Below are 16,399 nucleotides of genomic sequence, written 5' to 3' on the forward strand. Positions count from 1 at the left end.
AATGTGTATGTAGATCATGTCTGCACATCTCTTTTTCTCTGAGTCCTGAAGCAGTTAAGTCTCTTGGCTGGCTGGTGAGAAAAGGAACAGAGATACACATTGTAAAATACAGATGGAATTTTCTGTGTCACCAGTGAGGCCTCTGTCTCTATGTCAGGCCCTCTTGTTTATTGTATTACTCTTCTGTCTTAGGGAAGAAGGGTGAGCCTAATATTAATACATAGAGGACCATTACTGGATATCACTGATTGGGGATCTTTCTACTTTTTAAAACAAACGTGTTATGTATTTCTGCTTCCTATTGTTTTGTGAAAGATTAATTTGCTAAAGAGATCTCTGTCATTGCCTGCACACTGTCTGATGTGATCTGTATTTTTCTTACCTTTTCAAAAGAAACAGCTGAGAACAGCTGAAGAAAAAATGATCCTCACATTTCCTAAGTTACCAACATTTTTTCCTATTTTGAAATTAAAACAGTTAGTAGTAGTATACTTACATGTATTTTTATTGTCTTACTCCCGTCTCTGTCTGTGGTAGGCCTACATGCAGAAGCTAATCATATTATACTGTATACTATACTAATACTGTATCTTGTGCAGACACAGCAGAAATTATTTGCACTTTATTTCTCGGGTAACCATCAGAATGTGATGGCTGATGTCATTCAGTGTAACTTTTCTTGGTCACTGAAATAAGCAAGGTGACAGAAACGCAGAAGTTCACCATAAACTCAGAACTTTACAGATTTTCAGGCTGACTTGAGTTTTGAATGTCACCTCTGCAGTTTTCATATTCACTCCGGGGACTATCTTTATATGTGGTGCAGTGGTGCAGTGCAAAGTTCGGTGGAAGCAATCAGATAGCCTCTCTAGGCATAATTATTTTTCCCAAGCCTAACTGCATTCCCTGTTTTAACATTACTTTTAGCCCAGCTATGAAAGGAAGGTGATGAAAGTCACAGGGGAACCCCTGCTCAGAGACTTCCAAGTCAGCTTTGAGCACCATGGGAAAACTTGTAACACTTGCCTGGCTATACTCAGCTGGATTGCGAGCTGAAGAAGAATTTGTCTGTAAAGATGCAAATAAGCTTCTAAGCTTGAAGCGCTGAGCTAAGCTTTCCTGAGTTTAATCCAGCTGTGACCAGCATTAAACACTAATGAACATCTGCCAAAGAAGGGCTTTTTAATGGAAATAGTGTCATTCTTTTGGTAGAGTCTTTACTGCAGTGTTTTAGAAAACAAATCCATGTTTTTCACAGTTTGCAAAGTTCAGCTATAATGGTTGATGTAAACATGTCCAACTGTTCAGGATCATTCTGGCCTCAAAATCAATGACAGAGAACAAACATGATGGGCTTTTATTGACAAGTTTACTTTTTAGACATGTCAGTAAGTGCAAGTAGGTCTAAAATGTTGCAACATTTTAAACAGACTGTATGCTTACTTTTGCCATTTAATCTTTTTCCTCAGTTTTGAGCTTTTTCAGATCTAACGTTTTGATGTAACTGCTGCCTTTCTGTTGAGTTTCTTGAATGTCAACTTTCCACAGAAATATTTTGCTCTTACTTTATAAGTTTTCATTAAAAATTAATTTTGTAGCTACTCAGAGTAGCAAAGATCAAATATTTTGAAAGAAGCAGTGCTTGTTTTAAATTAAGGGGTTTTTGTCAGTTATTCAGAGCTTGTGAATGAACCTAGGCTGGTTTTTAAGGCAGATGCCAATTTGTGCAACCCCTTCTGACTTTTTGGAAAACCAGAATAAATATACACTTATGGCTGTAATACAGACTAATTAGTGCCACTTATTTCAGTTGAATAGCAACATTTGTGCATTGGATTTTTGTTCTCAGGCTTCCGTTTAAGTTTCTTACTATAACATGCATTTTATAAGCTGCTTCCAGGTAGGTGTCATAGGATTTATTCAATACTTGGGTTCTTGTCTTCTTTCTGCACGCTTTTCCTTTTTTTTCTTCTGTCTTTTTTCATCTACTTTTTGTGGGCTGCTTTTAGCTCAGCATAATAAGATATGCAGTAACTGAAAGTACAGGAATATTTAAATGTTGTATGAGGGGTTGAGCAGTGTAAGTCTCAAGGTAAGGATTCTGCAACTGTCTCCTGACAAACTCCATTGAAACATGTACCATAATGTATAATCCATCTCACCTTTCCAAAATTGCACTGGCTCTGCAGGACCATCAAGACTTAGCAATTATTTAAATAAACTGAGACAGTGTGATTTGCTCTATAATCGAGAATTGCACCTAAGTAAAGGGTAACATTTCACAATGTCACTCTTGTTGCTATAACAGAAGCAGCTATCTGTACAGCAAAAATATGGGAATAATTACAAAGACTTTCTGATCCCAATTTGAATTGCATTCAAGAAAAGTATTCAACTTTGGGATATAATTTAGTCATCAGTTAGTCATAAACATTCATTTTTTCCTCTTCAGATATTGCTTTACCATTGAAATCTGATCAAACATACAGTTTGTCTTTTAACTCAACTGATTTTGTTTTATATAAGTACACTACTGAAAATGAACCAAAGCTGGTTGATTTTCCTTCACATATCAATATTGCACATTATTTGCTTTAAAATTGGCTTTTGCATTTACTTTTTGGCCTGATATTTTCTGATTCTAGTCCTATCATTTAGTCTCTGTTTCCTTAAACTATATCAGTATACCCTTTGACATTTCTTAAGTTGAAAAACTTAGTAAAATACAATCCGTAACATATCAAATATAGAAGACCTGTAAGACAGCATATTGCATTGGTAAAGTAAAATCACAAATAGAAAAATCTCACCATTTCTTTATATTACTGTTGAGAGTGTCTTGGACTTCTGTGAACAATAAAAAACATGTACAGTTGATATTTGTCCAGAGGCATTGGGATCTAACAGTTTCTACCCTAGGAAGATCCACTCTTGGTATGATGCTGAAAAGCTGGATCTCAAAAATGCAGGGAAATTCAAACATCCTTCAGAAATGGTCTACTAAGAACAAACGTATGCTTATTGATGATTACTGATATTCACTGTATTTGGGCCTGCCAGGATTAGTGCAAAAGACCTGTGGTAACCTCTGTAAAACAACCTTGAAGACATGTTCTGAGGCAATTTCTTGGAAAAAATTTAAATATTCTGAACAAAACTGGTAAACCACATGGGATGTGAAACAAGGCTGCAAACATTAATTGCAGTGGGAAATTAAGGAGTAGCTTTCTTCCCAAAACTAAACTGGATTTTGTTTTTTTTCTGTCTTAGACTTGTGTAATTCCATTTTACCTGCTGATATTGATTCATGCAGCAGTACAACCAGCACTAAATGGAGAGGAGTTTTTCACTGACACAGAACAATTTCCTGAAGTAAAACTTCAAATCATCACTCCAGGAGGGTCTCACATGACTCATCCTCACAGTTTTTTGTATTCATTGTTTTAAAGACAAGTCAAACCCTCTTGAACTCATCATATTTTTTTTCTTCACCTGTAAACGGAGTGAATTAATCCCTTAATCTCATGTCCCTCAGTGTGCCAAAAATGTAGTTTTAGTCAATTTTTATAATTACAGCTTGCAGTTTTTTATGAGGAGATGGTGTGATTATAACATTATTGTTTGTACCTGTCTGAGTAGCAAACTCTTACTGTGCAGGGGTAGATGGAATCATCACAGTTCTGAGACTGTATCAGGAAAATCTGGCTAAGTGCACACAAGTGGTCTGTGACTTGTTTTAAGACCAATTTGCTCTTACTAAGGCACTGGAGCAAAATCACAACTTCTGGCTCTAATGGTGCGTTTGTTGACATTTACAAAGTAGCAGAGGATACTGAAAGAAAACTCAAGAGAGCGTGGAAAGGTGGGCAGGAAGGGAGGTGACGCATGTTTACTGTAGGAGACAAGTTCTGCAGTACCTGCCTTCAGGATTTCCAAAATTACAGGGTCTCTAGAGCAGGCAAGGTGTATCTCGTAATACCCAGTGCCAATGAATAGCACATACATCAGTGACTAACCACCTGCATCTGGAAAACTGATACAAATGGAGCTTTCTAACTGGCTGGCACTTAGTGTGTTCTTTCATGTGTGTCTGACACATTGAAGCAAATTGTTGATGGCAGGATTTTCTGAGTAACCATTTGGGATTTAGGAAGTATTCTTCCTTCCAACAATCTGAGCTCAGTTGAAGCAAACTTCTCTGCTGCTCCTGTTTCTTCCCTGCAAAAAGCAGTAATTTTGGGGAGATGATGTGTAATTGTTTAATGATAACTTGAATGACGGCAATTGCAAAACTCTTCATGTATTGTGTGTAAAATGTTCATAACCTCCCGACTTTAACTGCATATTGGAGAGCTCCTAGAGGAGAAGGAAGTGTGTTACTATAAACGGTATGTAAGACTGTTTCCTGACTGACCTCTATTTCTTTGATTGTTTTAAAGGCTCATTAGATCTTCCCTTATTGATAGTGCCTATTAATCTTTTGTTAATCTAAATAAAGCATGAAAACTTTATCTGTATTCCTTTTGCATGAATGGGACTCAGGGGAATGGACCCCTCCTTGGCATAGTATTGTTAAAAGTCTATGCTTCTATCAGAAATGAAGTCTTCTTAGGCATGCTAAAGACTACAGTAATTCAAAAGACCTAGGTTGGTCTTCAGTTAACTAATGTTTGGGCTTGGTTTCTTTCCTGTCAGGAAATGTCTGTATTTTCAAATTTAAAAAATCTCATCCTCCCTCTAAACACCTCCTGTAGTCATTTGAAAAGATGGAAGATGGAAAACAAGCCTGATGGGAAAGTCTCATTCTTTAATAGCCACCAAACTTCAAGAATATCTCAGTAGCCTTTATTTAAAGTACTGTAAAATACTTCAAGTATTCTGTCTGTGAGCCTTCCCTATGTAAGCTCTGAAGCTGAGAGCTGACAGCACTGGATTCTGAGAAAGACAAAACAGGTGCCAGAGAAAGTCAAATTCAGCAGAGGATACATAATGTAAATAAATAAATTTTGGCAGTCTGTCGAAAAAAAAAGAAATCCTCTATAAATCTGTCCAGTGTGATTTTGAAAATGGCTGTTTTGTCCAAATCTCCTCTGCAGTAGTAAAATAAGGATTAGTCTGGAGGCTTACTTCTGGCCACCCAGTGCCATAGAGATGACCAGAAGATCTTTTAGGTTCAGAGCCGGATGACAGAAATAAAAGCTGAAGGAAGATATGTATTATTCCCTTAAGCCCAACTCACTTCTTAGTCATGAATGTCCCCCTTTTGTAAGTTCTCTGGTATTTTGTTCCTCCTAGTGCTGAATTGCCAGTACTTCTGGGGATGGGGGATGTGTTTTTCCACTGTTGACTTAATTCCATCAGTCTAACATCATTGACATGAGCTCTTCTCTTGTTTGGTATTTACATCATCCTGAATTTCAGATAAAGTCAAGATGCATCCAGCTCAGCAACTTTCCCATTTTGGGAAGAACTTCGAATACTCCCTGTTTGTAATTTACAGCTATGTCACATACATTTCCTTTCATGTGCAGGAATCCAGCTGGGATCCAAAGCACATGTGTCAAGTCATGGCTGTGAGAACTACTTGGTACTCTGATTTCTTGGTTGGGGTTTTTTAAAAAAAAAAGTTGTTTGTAAATTAGCAGGACTTCTAAATTATCTATCACAATATTGGCTTCATTTCTGACCATTAGGAGGTGGAGATTGTTGCTTTATAAATACGATTAAAAGGACAATCGTAGTAGGACTACTAGAACTTTGCTTAAGAGGAGACAGAACTGTTGTCACAGTGTTTTTCCTTTTGAAACCTACTAAAAAAACTTTCTTACAAAAGCAAAAGCCCTGCAAAACTGCAAAGACTCATGTACTTGTTAGGTTTGAAGGTAAAAGGAGAAAACAATTATTTTATTCTTTTTGGGTTTGATTTTTAAATTTCACTTTGAAGCTCGAAACTCATAGTTCATGATTCACTGCAATAATAAAGCTCTGAATTATGGAATGAATAAACATTCTGGTCACAGTAATAAAACAGACACTTAAAAAAGCACAAGAGAAATATGGCACAATAGAATATTCTAAAATACTCAATACAGTTTTCTGTGGGATCCAAAAGAAAGTGTTAGGGTCTAGAGCTGCAAAAAGAGTGAAAATACCATATAAATCCCTGTATACTTCACAGTCTGTCTAAAGATGAAATTGGGTGGTTGTCTTGATGAAGAATTGTGAAGAATCACTACACTTGCAGTCTTCAAAAAGTTTTCAATCATCACTGCCACAGAAATCCTTGGACTCCTTTGAGAACTCAGCTTCTGTTGAGTGCCTGTGGCCCTGCTTGCCAAGGATGTTTTTTGTAGTAGCGCTTCTCAGGGAATGGCTCAGTAATGGAGTTATGGAATTTCACGCCAGGTGAAGGTAACAAATGACCCTCCTAGTAATAGCCTCCATATCTTTTTTATCTCCATAGCTTTTAAATTGCTATATGGTGACTGTAACAGGGAACTTCCCTCTGGACTAGGGAACAAATTGTTGCTGCCTTTTTGGAATTCCCTTCAAAGATATTCAGATAATTATTCTCTGGATAGATCTGGATTTTTTGCTTCACTTGAATAAAAGCCAAATTTTACTGCTTCAAATGGAGATGGTTTAAAATCTCTGTAGAGTACAAGGTAGGATTTTCCTGCCATGTATGAAAGAGATACTGCAAATATACCAGATGGCCATTGTTTTGAAGAATGGTTAAAATCTGCAGAAGTCAGAAATAACTTGAAAGTTTAACAGTGGAAAGTACAAGAATTTAGAGATTAACTCTGATCTCCCAAAAGCAGTGTGAATTAACAGGACTGAATGTCAAGAACAAGGCCAGATTGGGGGCCATATTTCTGTGAGTTACTTCATTCAAGTGTAACAAGGGTGTGGATAGGAAATAAACAAGAAATATCAGGACACATTTCTGCATAACCAGCGCTGTTTTGGTGATGTTTCGGACACAGTGTCATTGTCATCTTACCCATGGAGTTTGGGATATAATATCACTGTTAGTGCTTGGCTGCACCTTGGCGGTGAATGAAACCTGGCAGACTCACAGCCCTGCTTTCATGGAGCACTGATTGTATTAGACCTGATGTCTGACAGATTTGTGAGGAAGACCTCATTCTTTCTGTTGTGCAGAACTGCATTATTCTGCAGCAGTCCTTAAACAGGTTTGCTGTGTCAGTGCTTGCTTGTCTCTTTTCACACTGCCCTTGCAACCACCTGCTTTCTCCTCCAGTCTGTTGCCTTAGTATCTCTCTTGGGTGATCCCAGGTGCATGCAGTTTCTGCTCTACCTTATCAGGGCATGTATGCATGTGCCAGACCCAAAGTTGTTGTCTTCACTGTTTGAACTGAGTAACAGTGACTGCAGGCTTACATCAGCTCATGTGTTTCATTTGTAGTTTTTCAATGTTATGCTTGTTCTGCCTTACCTCAAGTCTTTTGCTGCCCTTACTTACCTTCCTGTCATAACCAGTTATGCTTTCTCGTGCTTTTCTTTCCAAACGTGATTTTCTCATTCTTCTTTTCACCTGTGTCTTTGTTCTCCTTTTTCTTTTTCTCCCTATTTTGGCTCCATTTGTCTACTCCCACTGCTCTACTTCCCACTACTCTACTTCCTTTTTTAAAACAGTTTCTGTATTGTTCTCAGGCTGGCACTTGTGCTGTTTGCTTTCCTAACACCACTGCACAGTCATTTGCTGCTGCCAGGTTTTGCAAGGTGTGCCCCACAGTACCCTGCCCACCATGGGCTCCATGCCCCAGCCACCTCCACCAGGCTCTGGGGCTCAAGGCATGGTCCTCCCTTATCCCCTGGTCAGACCAAGACCTGGCTACCCTTACCCAATGCCAGTAGCCACTGCAGTGCAGTCAAACTGCCCCATCTGCACACTTTCTTGTTTATAGGAAGGGAGCTAATGTTAAAACAAGGGAAGTAAGTTGCAACATTTAGGCAGGAGCATTAAGATGTGCCCTAGAGTGACTTTTCATTGTTTTGTCAAGTTGCAATTCTTACACCTGACAATCTTACTCCCCATGTCCTCTGAGTACTCTCAGAGTTTGGGAAGGTGTTAGGTCCTGGATTGGGAATGCCAAGTTGAACTTAGCTTCTCTTTCTGAAAAGCTTGTCTTTCTGGTGCTGGTTCTGAGCACCAATCTCAGCAAGGATAACCCCTCATTGCTGCATGGTGGGGAGCAATGCATTTGGTCTTAGACAGCTGTTGACTTTGAACTGGACTTCAGAATAGAAATTGCTAGTACATATGCAGGAGAAAGAAGGATATTGAAAATTTTTATCAGTACTGAAAAATTTGTTTGCACTGAGAAGGGCATGGAGGACCTTTTGTGGTGTTTGCTAATTGCACATTCTGTTTGACCACAGGACCTTATTTATGCTTCCATATTTCCTTACTTAATCTTCCACATAATGCTAGTCAATACTGAACATCTCCAGCAATGGCTGTAACAGATAAAAGCATTACACTTTTTTTTTTTTGTACATAATTTCTTGAAAAGGTCATTTCAATTTCAGTTACAACTACGTAAGCAATTAAGAGAGAATTGAAAATGGGTTTGTTACATTAACTGCCTTTCATTTACAATTACCATGATCTTTGGCTTTGCTTCTCTTTATTTGTTGTATTTGAAGGCAAGCCAGTAGACAGTGATTACCTGAAACAGAAATCCCTTGATTCCACCACTGCACGTGGGAGGGCATGATTTGGAAAGCACATACCAAGTACCATGGGACATGGCACATGTGCACATCCACTCTCCTCCCTGTACTTTCTCATGGGCAATGGTACTGAGTAATGCTGTGTGATTGCTTTTTCCCTCAGTCCTGAGCTTTATTTACTTCATTTGTGTGTACTACCCTTACATGTGTGAGCCACATTGATTTCTGTTCTGTGGATGCTTAATAGCATAGAAAGTGTGGGAAACCAACACAGCTGTTAGACTTCTATGCTATGGAATAAGCTCAGTTTCTCCTGGCTTTTGTGCTTTTAACCACATCAGACTCACTAGACTAAAGATAGAAGAAGTTTTTTTCTGAAAGATCAGCCAGCATAGTTATCTGCTTTGCAGGGATGCCTACATAATGTATTTTGAGGTAGCAGTCGCCAAATTAATGTCCAATGCAGACGTAAACATCCCACTTTCATTCTTCTAAGAAAAACACCTGAATTTATCATGAACTATTAAAATATTTAGACTTAATTCATGGGCATAGTATTCTCTTACACAGCATTTCCATTCTGTCTTCACTGTGATGCAGCATATCAGAGTTATTAAGCTTTGCTTTCTTTCTGTCAAGTATTTTGTACAAAAGGATTGGATTTATTACTGATATTAAAAAAAAAATATTCTTTTCCATAAAAATATGTTCCAGAACTTGTTGGTCCTTTATGGGTCCTTTTTACTTAGGGCAAAAACTGGGTCAGATTAGCAAGCAGCCTGCTGAAGAGGTGACCTGGTTGTTGTCTCCCTGTACTGCATCTCCTGCTCTTTATATAGGATGTGTGACAATTTATTAGTACTAGATTGTACCTATTCAACATATCATCCACTGACACCAAATGTGGTTCATTTTACTGCCTAATTTAAACAAATTAGAATTTCCTGGTAGCACAGAAATCAACTGGCTCTTATTAATTAAATGACCCAACCTTTGATGAGCCTGGTGGATTCAGGAGCAGGAGCTAATTGACAGAGCATTTACTGCCAATGTACAAATTTGAGCTACAGGAAATAGCACTCCAGCTCTTCATAGCTGTTTTCAGTGTTAACTGTAATGAATTCCCTTCATCGTATTGCCATTTCCACCTTTCTGTATTGCGCTCTAGCAGTGACACATTGTATGTGCTTTGAGAATGGATTATATTAAGAGATGTGCTGTTGCATAAGGTTTTTGTTATCAATGATTTGCATATTGGGGCATGTTATTCTTCTGTGAGTTTAACTTTGCTGTAGGTTTGACTGGTACAGGAAGTTCTGATAACGGATAATTCTACTTGGAGCTTCTAAAATTCACAACTAGAAACACCTCATTTTGTTCAGCAAAAGTGCAGCCGCTTTTATCATTTTGTGTTTTGTTAGCTTGATTTTTATCAGTCATATGCTTATTATTATTTCACCTACCAAAGTCCTACATCAATAAGTGGGATATTTCTGTACAATTTGTGTACTCCACTGTTGTCCCTGCAGAAGTCCTAGAGGTCTGGTGGCAGTAGGACTTCCTCCAAGATGATGATAAACTGTTTTGCTACACCCTGGTTACATATGTCAGTTCTTTAGTCTTCCACACTTCCAGCTCCTTTTAAAGTTATATTTTATTAGAGGGACTTTTAAGGAAGGGCGGGAAGAGAAAGAAAAGGAAAATATAAAAGTAAATTCAGTCTCTAAAAGAATTAGCCTTCTGACACTTTTTTTCCCATGTTTTTTTCCTGTTGAAATGGCATATTTGGTCAAGCCATTATCTTGAGTAAAGCGAGTGGTTTTATTAATGACAGTTTGACTGGAACTTACTGGTTTAGATAGGAAATGAGCAAGTGTACATCCATGCTTTGTTTTGCTCTTCTTTGTTTTTCTCTTCTAGTCTATTTAAAATCTTGGTTTGACAGCCTTTACTTTCAGTGCCCTGCTGTCTTTATGCCTAAATGCATTCAGCTGAGCTATTGCTTACAGTTATCACATTCTGGGACAGTTTGTTCAGATGGAGCTCACAGAGGGTGCGCAATGCTGATAATTGACTTGTGTGGGAAACAAGGAATTCATGAGCTCTACCCCAGGAATGCCAAGCCTTACACAAGTTAATATGCTAAAGTTTTCTTCAGTCAGTCACGAAATCTGTGGCTGGAAACTTGACACAGAAACTGGAAATGTTTATCATAAGATAGTATTTCTTTCAAATAGTCATAAAATAAAAATATATGTATTCATATAAACTGGTTAACCAGGACTACTGAATCCCAAACAAAAATACTCCCTGTTCAAAAATTCTTGGGACTGTTGATGGAACATCTATGAGAGAAAGAATTAATGGTCCTGTCATGATGAAGTGGAAAAGAGAGACTTGGGGATACATTCTTCTGAAGTTAGGATGTAAGAGACCAAGTCTTAATCTGTATTCTGTATTGCTAATCCTCTCCATTGTAAATGATGCCATTCTGGTTGTGCTATGATCTGTTTTCCTAAAAGAGTTTGTACATCTGAAAGTGTGCACAAAGCTGGTAAATTCCAGATAATTGATTAGTAAGACATGGTAGAGCCTATATCTAAGATTCTGCTGGACCTCTCAAGATCTAAGTGAAGTTTGATTCAATTCAGTTCATTTCATCATGTGAAAAAATGACAGTGTGACTTTATTTACCCCTACAGATGAGAACATAGTCTGCATGGTCTGTAAATATTATATGTTCTAGCTATAAATACCGATATAAATACATCAACAGAAATACTCTAATTTAGTAGTTTTCCAATATATCGTTTTCTCAAATTCTTAATGTGTTGCAGTAAAAATAGCTATATTTGCATGTAGCTGAGGATAGAAACAGGAAAAGCCATAGCATGTACTTCCTTGCACACTATCTGTTTATAGAAGAAGGGAGAGACATGTGTCTTCTTGATTATAGGTATTATGTAATTTTATTCATATGTTTGAAGTAAAAGCAGAAAATATAATTCATTTTTCTTGTTCTGTTTTTAAACATTTTTTTCCTTTGTTTTGCTTTTATATAGTAATTTGATTTTCAATTAAATAAGAAAATTCAAATTTGAAAGCTGGGACACTTGCACTTTTAAAAGTTATAAATACAACTCTGTTCTTGAATCTTTTATCCTATTTTGTTTTGGATTTATGTTACAACGATTTGCAGTTTCGTGATCATGTGCTGTTTCTAACAAAGACGTCTACAGCATGGAAATTGTTTGACAAATGATGTAAAACTATGTAAAAGCTCAAGTCAACATCAATCCCAGAAGCATTTTGAAGTTTTGCCAAAGCTGTCAAACACTAAATATCACACTACAAAAAATCAGGCACAATAGTAAAAATGTTCTGTTTCAATATTTTCTGGAAAAAGAACAGTACCATTTTTTTTCCTTTGCAGCAACAGTTCATTTCAATATTTGTTTCAGTTTTAAACTGAAACTTATTTAAAGTTGAGTGAAATAGAACATGCTGGCTAAGAAAAAAAGACCGTTTTTTAAATCTTTCCAATCAAAGTTCAGTTATTTTAGGGTGGCAAGATGAATTCTCAATGCTTGGGGGAGGCAGGAGACGGAAGGGGATGGCAGAGAGGTTTAATCTAACCAGCTTGTGAAATCTATTTACAGACATGTTCTCAGGCCTTGTTCATTGTCCACAGTGTAAAATCAGACAATTTTATGGGATGAGCAAAACAGAAATTCATAATACTCATGTATTAGCTAGTGCCTGATATGGATGCTTGGTGGTGTGTAATATAAAGTACACAATTTAAACCATTGAGCCTGAGAAATACAGATTGCTCAGGCATGGAGTGGCTGTGTCTGTCTGAGCCATAAATAAAGGAGTCAGCGTTCATGAAGGTCACAATATCCTCTTGTGTAGCAGGAAGTGCCTAGTGCTTGTGGATGACTGTATCTGACTTTGAAGGTAAATGTCTTGTATCAAGTATTATCCCAGAATCACAGAATAGTTTGGGCTGGAAGACACCTGTAAAGATCCTCTAGCCCAACCCACCTGCAATCACCCAGGCTGTCTTCAACTAGACCAGGATGCTCAGAGTCCTGTCTAACCTAGTCTTGGATGTTTCCTGGGTGGGGCACCCACCACTTCTCTGGGCAATCTGTTCCAGTGTTTCACCACCCTGACATTAACATATTTCTTCCTTATTATCTTGTCTGAAATTCTGATATTCACAGCTGCCAAAACCTTTGCAAAGAACTTTGCATGCAGGGTCGAGGAGCACCATGTTATTCTCTTTTCACCACTCATAAATACCTGACTAACATCTACATCTTAAATGCTTAAATGCATTTTGGAGAAATTTTCTTAAATAAATGATCATATTCCCAGATGGTCTGTGAAGAGAGGTAGACAATTCCATGTACTTTCTCTGAAAGCTTTTCAGGCCAAATAGGGAACACTGGCAATTAGAACCTTCAAAATCAGGGAAAAGTTAAGGCTTGGCTTTGGAAGCAGTGAATCATACCTGCAACTTTTGCATTTATACTTCTCACAAGAGTTGATGTGGCTGACTTATTGCAGCAGTCATTTTATGAGCTTTCATTGTTTCAGTTTTGACAAAGAATAGAAATGGGCATGTGGCAGAACATGCCCATGCTTAGAAGTCCCCTTATCTCCCTCACAACAGGGTTATATCCACACAGCATTGTGCACACAAACCTGAGCTCAGCTCAAGGTAGCTTCTGTCATGAGCAGGCATCATGAAATGCATCAGCTGGGTATGTGCTAAGCTGTGGTGAGTCTGTGTAAGCTCTGCAGTACCACACCTTCTTCAAAGCAAATGAAGCGCTAATTCAGGTGTATCTGTACTGAACTAACCAAACTGGGGACAGCCAGCTAGTCCAAAGGCAATGAGTCCACTGTGCTCAGCCTTGGTGTGACCTTCCTGTGTGCCGTATTGGGCCCTGCAGTTTAAAGAAGATTTGAATGTCCTTGTTTCCATCCTGAGGAGGGAAACAAAGCTGGTAAGAGGGGTAGTGACAGGACATGTGGGAATGTTTCAAAACTACACCTGAGGGATTTGGACTGGACATTAGGACAAGCTTCTTTAAGTGGTCAAACTCTGGAACAGGTGTCCTAGAGAGGTGGTTGATGCCCCAAGTCTGCCAGTGTTTAAGAGGCATTTGGACAGTGCCCTTAATAACAGGCTTTAACCTTAGGTTAGCCCTAAAGTGGTTAGGCAGTTGGACTGGATGATTGTTTTAGGTCCCTTCCATCTGAAACAGACTTTCCTGTTCAGTTACAGCTGTAGGGCTGGCAAATCCCTATGCCTAGTGTCAAGCTGTGATTATATTCACTTCTACACAGTACAAAAGAGAGCTTGATGCATCTTTCGAATTTATGGCTTCTATGTCCCTCTACATGTATGCATGTAAGAATTTAAATCCTGCCTCATTGTACATAAGGGATTGGAAGAAAAGTTAATTATTCATTAAAGGTGCTGTTTCATTTTAACAGCAGGTTATCCGGGGTTTGGATTTGTTTAATGTGTATCCTTCTGTCCCCTGCTTTTTTTTTCTGACAGACCTCTTGCAGTGGCCACAAATCAGAAAATGCAGATCACCTGAAATGGAGACATTTTCATGTTTTTGGACTGCTGGAAATTTTTATAACCTCACTGTTCCAAGAATACTACAGCTGTTGTACAAGAAGAGGTAATAAAAGCTGAAAAAGGAAAAGAGAAAAGTAATTTTTTGGCATGCTTGTTAGGTTGCTACTGTTAATTTTTTGCTGTGATATAAGCCATACTGTTTTTAAGGGTATAAACCCATGTTTTAAGTACATTTTTTCCAATGTTAGATTTTATTGGTAGTTATTGAGCAATTTGCAGCAACAAGCATTATGTGACAGATAATTAAACACCATTCTTACTAAATTTAGGTCCAGGTTGCAGAATCCAAAACTGAACACTATATAGCTTGGGTAAGGATTTTTTAATAGGCAACTTCAGTTTATTCTTTATCCATCTAACCTGCAACACTGAGATTCCTTATATGTGTGCACAAATGTGGAGGTTGGATACAGGCCCTTTCAAATTTTTATTAAAGTTTTATGAAGTCCCCGTTGATCAATTGATGTGATAAAATCTGAATGTACAGGTCCAGGGAAAAAGACTGCTCTGATACTGGGATAATGTTCCATTGAGTCCTGTTCAATTATGATTCAGCTCCACTTTAAGCTTTTTTAAATTTCAGGTTGCTACAATGATTAGGCTGAAAAAGGACATAGACATTACCAGTAATGGCTATTAAGGAAATAGGCCTTTTGTTCACAGGAATAGGAGGATGTGCATTTCTGTTCCCTCTAATGAACAGGGTTTTGATCTTTTTGATCTACAGATGCTTTTTGATGATGGTTATGATACATTTGCATATCAGACTTAAGCCTAATAGCAAGGTTGGCTTTCTTAGTTACTCTGAGACATCTCAGAAATCATAGGAATATAGAATAACAGAATCATAAAATGCTTTGGGTTAGAAGGCACCTTAAAGTTTAGCTATTTTCCAGGCCACTAAGTACCTGAGTACCTAAACCAGTTATGCAGGTTTCTTCAACAGTGGTTTCATTGTAAATCACCCTCAATACTGACATGTTTTTATCCCTTTCATAAATTTTACAACTTATCAGTACTGTGTCTAGTAACATCTGTAATTTGTACTTTGTAAGGTCTGTAAATCTCTCTCTCATGAATATTGCATTTTTGTTGTCATTCTAGTAATGAGGAAGACTGGAAAGAATGCCCTGATTATATCACTTCAGGACAAAATAGCTGTTACTTCAATGCATCCTACACCTCTGTGTGGACACCATATTGTGTTCAACTTGCCAGTAAAAATGAAGTATATGACAAAAAATGTTTCAGTGTTGATGAAATAGGTATGCTTCCATTATGTATCTTACCTCTATAAGCTTTTGTATTACTTAGGCTGTATTTAAATATTGCCTCTCAGAAAAGTCAGTACCTAAAATATATGATCCATGGGAAGGGATTTGATTTTGTAACACGGTAATGTAATCCACGCCAGAAAATACTGCCTAGATTGGAAAAAAGCTTAAAGGATAAAAGCAAATATGTGATTTCTTTTTCTAAATCCCAGTGGTCTCTCAAATGTGTGCATGCTCAAATGAGCTTGTCTTTGCTTTCACTTTGAGTCCTTTCTAATGGATACTACATCTCCTTGTAGAGCAAAGTTGGCATTAAAACCTTGATCCTGCAAAACTCTGGAAGCCAAACACTATTTTTTTCCTGAATCAACTGTAATCTAAAGGATCAGGATGTCTTGTATTTCTAAGCTAGGATTTATATTTATTGGCAGTATGAATCTTGACTGCCTGGGACTTTACAGATGTTATTGCTTGCTCAGAGTGGTAGTGTACCACCATTAACTGCATATCCAGATAATTTATTCCTACAGGTAATTAGAATACCCAATGCTCTCTTTTATTCAGCTGAGCATTCATTCTTAATCTTCTTTATTGGTTGGTTGGGTGAGATTTATGCAGAACATATCTACTGCCAATTGGCAGAGTGCCTTTTTGTTATGGTTAATATAATACTTTTTAAGTCCTGAAATAATTTATCAGTATGTAGTAAGAATGGTCATTTCACATTGAAAACTGGCTGTTTTATTCCAAATACTCT

At 37.7% G+C, this 16,399-nt stretch overlaps 1 protein-coding gene across 2 annotated transcripts in view; it reads left to right on the forward strand.

The window, feature by feature from the left end:
• GHR (growth hormone receptor) overlaps window positions 1–16,399 on the forward strand; it is a 118,875-nt gene that overhangs the window by 89,724 nt on the left and 12,752 nt on the right. For both annotated transcript variants that reach the window (XM_036403632.2, XM_036403633.2), the window contains 2 exons: window positions 14,282–14,411; window positions 15,473–15,633. In XM_036403632.2, the coding sequence (XP_036259525.1) occupies window positions 14,282–14,411; window positions 15,473–15,633 (291 nt within the window). The remainder of the gene's footprint in view (window positions 1–14,281; window positions 14,412–15,472; window positions 15,634–16,399) is intronic.

Source organism: Molothrus ater, chromosome Z, assembly GCF_012460135.2.
Source record: "Molothrus ater isolate BHLD 08-10-18 breed brown headed cowbird chromosome Z, BPBGC_Mater_1.1, whole genome shotgun sequence".
Lineage (NCBI taxonomy): Eukaryota > Metazoa > Chordata > Aves > Passeriformes > Icteridae > Molothrus > Molothrus ater.